Source organism: Chaetura pelagica, unplaced genomic scaffold (assembly GCF_000747805.2).
Source record: "Chaetura pelagica isolate M959 unplaced genomic scaffold, ChaPel_1.0 scaffold610, whole genome shotgun sequence".
NCBI classification, from domain to species: domain Eukaryota; kingdom Metazoa; phylum Chordata; class Aves; order Apodiformes; family Apodidae; genus Chaetura; species Chaetura pelagica.
This window is the reverse complement of record NW_009951801.1, coordinates 312,976-316,133: the sequence shown is the minus strand read 5'-3', so window position 1 is coordinate 316,133 and position 3,158 is coordinate 312,976. Positions and strand designations below refer to the sequence as shown.

The following is a 3,158-nucleotide window of genomic DNA, read 5'->3' as shown; positions in this document are numbered from 1 at the left end:
CACCTCCAGCGACAGCATCGCCACCGCCACCGCCTGGGTCCGGGAGCGTGTGGGCGACCGAGGTAGAACCGGGTGGGCGACCTCATCGCTGTCCCCATCACCACCCGTGCCAGCCCTCCTGCCACCCTGCCCAGTGGTGTCGGCACAGCCGGTGTTGGCCCGGGGCTGTGGACAGGGGAGCAGCCCTGGTGACCCCATCTCCTCTCTGCAGGGCTTTGGGGGCTGGGGAACAATGCGGGGATCGCCATCCCCACTGCCCCCAACGAGTGGCTGACGAAGGATGACTTCGTCAAGGTGCTGAATGTCAACCTGGTGGGTCTCATCGAGGTGACAGTGAGCCTCCTGCCCCTGGTGCGGCAAGCCCGGGGCCGGGTGGTCAATGTGGCCAGCGTGATGGGCCGGATCTCCTTTTTTGGCGGGGGTTACTGCATCTCCAAGTACGGGGTGGAGGCCTTCTCTGAAAGTCTCCGGTAAGTTCAGCATGGCAGACACTGCTCCCCATTTCCTAGTTTGTTTTTTTTCTGGGCTTTGTTGAGCAGAGCCTTCATCTGTCCATCCCTCCCTTGTGCAGCTCCACTGAGCACTGGCAGTTGGTTGTAGCCACTGCTGAGGGGTGAGCAGTGGGGCTGTGGGGAGGCTTCCCACATGAAGCAGATGTTGAGACACCTTGTGCCCAGGGGCCTGCACCTGCTCTGGCAGCCTCTGCTCTGCTTTCAGCCAAGAGACAGTCCAGGGCAAGCAAACAGAAAGTTCTTGGCAGAGCTTTGGTTTCATTCCCTGCCTGGTGGCTTCCCAGAGGCAGGGAGGCTGTGGCCATGCTGGCTGGCACCAGCTGCCCCTGCACAGGCCTCCTTGCCTGAACTTCGACCCCATGTCGGGTCCTGCAGGCAATGTCCCCACAGTCCCGAGGTTTGCTTTGTCCCAGTCTCACCCAGTCTCTGCAGATGTTTGTTCACCCAGTCCTTGGACACATGCAAGGCTGTTGCAGGTCCTGTGGGGCTGGTATGGTTTCCTCCTGTACCTCTGACACGAGGCTGCTGGGCATCCTGTGCATGAGCTGGTGCTGGGGGTACACCCAGGTGCTGCTTCTGTGTCCCATGGGCTCAATCCCTTCCAGGATTGAGATGCGCCACTTTGGGGTGAAGGTCTGCATAATCGAGCCAGGGTACTTCAAGACAGACATCACCAGTGCTGAGACCCTGGAGAAGAATTTTCTGGCCATCTGGAATAAAATCCCAGAGGAAACCAGAGCAAGTTATGGGGAGAGTTACCTGAAGGAGTGTAAGTGTTACACATGCAGGTTAAGCAATGCTGCTTCTCTCCTGACTCAAGGCACATACCCAGGGCCATGAGATGTCCCACTGCCCCATCACCCCCTGAGCTGTTCAGCTGTGTTCAGCTCAAGGGTGTGAGCCTGGCAGCCTGACTGGAAGTTCTTGCCTCTGCAGTTTTGGTGTCTCTAAGGAAGATGCAGAGCAGATGCAATTCCAGCCTGCGGCTGGTGACAGACTGCATGGAACACGCACTGACCAGCCGCTTTCCACGCACTCGTTACTCGGCAGGCTGGGATGCCAAGCTGTTCTACCTGCCCCTCAGCTACCTGCCCTCGGCTCTTGTGGACATTGTGCTCAGCTGGTCCTACCCCAAACCTGCCCAGAGTGTCTGAGGCAGGGCTGCAGAGTGGGCAGCTGGCAGCAGCACTGGGTGGGACCAGTGTTGGCCTGATGCCATGCCAATGGGTTCCCAAATTCCTACCTCCATGTAGGTCTCTGCCCGCTGTCCTCTGCTAGCAGATGGGTTTGCTTCTGAATAAAGACATCTTGCCCCCACCTGTCAGAGCTTGGTTTCAGCTGCGTCTGGGGCTGTGGCAGTGAGGGTGTGCTGTGCTGTGCCATGCAGCACCATGCTGTGCTGCTGCAGCTCCCAAGGTGTTGGGCCATTCTCCTGCTCCATACAGGATCCAGCCCACAAGGGCTGTGAGAACTTTGCTCACCTGGGCCAGCGCTCCAGGAGTTAAAATGGAATAAAACCCAGACTTGCACAAACCTGGGCAGATTTCCCAGGCAAGGGATGAAGCCGCTGTCCCCACTGGAGCAGAGCCAGGCGAGCGCAGGTAGGAGGAGAGGCCTGGGGCTGTGCTGCCAACCATGCCTGCAGAGCTCAGCCAAATCCAGCTTGTGGGGCAGCTGGACCCACCCTGCCAACACAAACAGCCACTACAGGCTGAGGCAGAGCTCCAGGCACATGGATCTGTAGAGTTGAGATGCAAAACTTTCTGCAGATGCTGCTGTAATCTTGCTCAGCTCCTCCCAATACCTGGTTGGGGCTGCTCTTCTGCTCCAGAGCTCTATAAAGGGCAGGACCCCAGGCACACCAAGAGCTGTGCTGAGGATGTGACTCCCTCAGGTATGGCAGTGGTGGTGCTCATCCTGCAGCTGGGAGCAACCGTGCAGGTGGCTGTGCCCCATATTCCCATGCAATGTTTCATGCTGCAACCCACTACCCTTGCAAACCTTCTTGTAGAGGAGCAGTGAGTCCAGGCAGGGGCTTGTGAAACACCAACACCTTCAGGCTGGGAAACTGAGGCACAGCTGGAGCAGCAGTTGTGCAACAAGAGGAAGGGTTTCAAGAAGCTCTTGGGCAAGGGGACACTCTCTTGCACATGCCTGGAGGATGACTGTGTGCCCAGGGGGATCCCTACATGGCTTAGTCCCCCCAGCCCCTGCCCAGGATGGCGGCTGCAGCCACGGGGCTGATGGCTGCTGCCTTGCCGGGCACAAGATGCATCCCTTTGGGGTGAGAGTCTCCATTATCGAACCAGGTGGCTTCCGGATGGGCTTGACCAACCCCATGGTGGTGGTGAAGGGCTTGGAGCACCTCTGGGAATGGCTCACAGCGGAGACACAGGCAGCCTATGGCCACAGTTACCTGGAGACCTGTGAGTATGTCCCCATGTGGCCCCCCCAGCTGCTGGCATGCAGGGCCAGGCTGAGCCCTCTTTACCCCCCTAGACACAAGGAGAAGCTTCCTGCTGCACCGCCTGGGCAGCTGCCACCTGTCCCATGTCACTGGTGCCATGTTGCATGCGCTTCTCTCCCAGTGTCCCCACAGCCTGTACACGGCCGGCTGGGATGCCCGGCTCCTCTTCCTGCCGCCCC

At 59.1% G+C, this 3,158-nt stretch overlaps 1 protein-coding gene across 1 annotated transcript; it reads left to right on the top strand.

The window, feature by feature from the left end:
* Positions 1-4: 4 nt before the first annotated feature.
* On the top strand, positions 5-1,666 carry LOC104397669 (retinol dehydrogenase 16-like; the record flags this gene model as incomplete). The annotated part of the gene is made up of 4 exons (XM_010007671.1): positions 5-62; positions 212-470; positions 1,118-1,281; positions 1,449-1,666. Coding segments are annotated over 4 exons (699 nt in total), but the record flags the coding sequence as incomplete, so codon positions are not given.
* Positions 1,667-3,158: the final 1,492 nt, after the last annotated feature.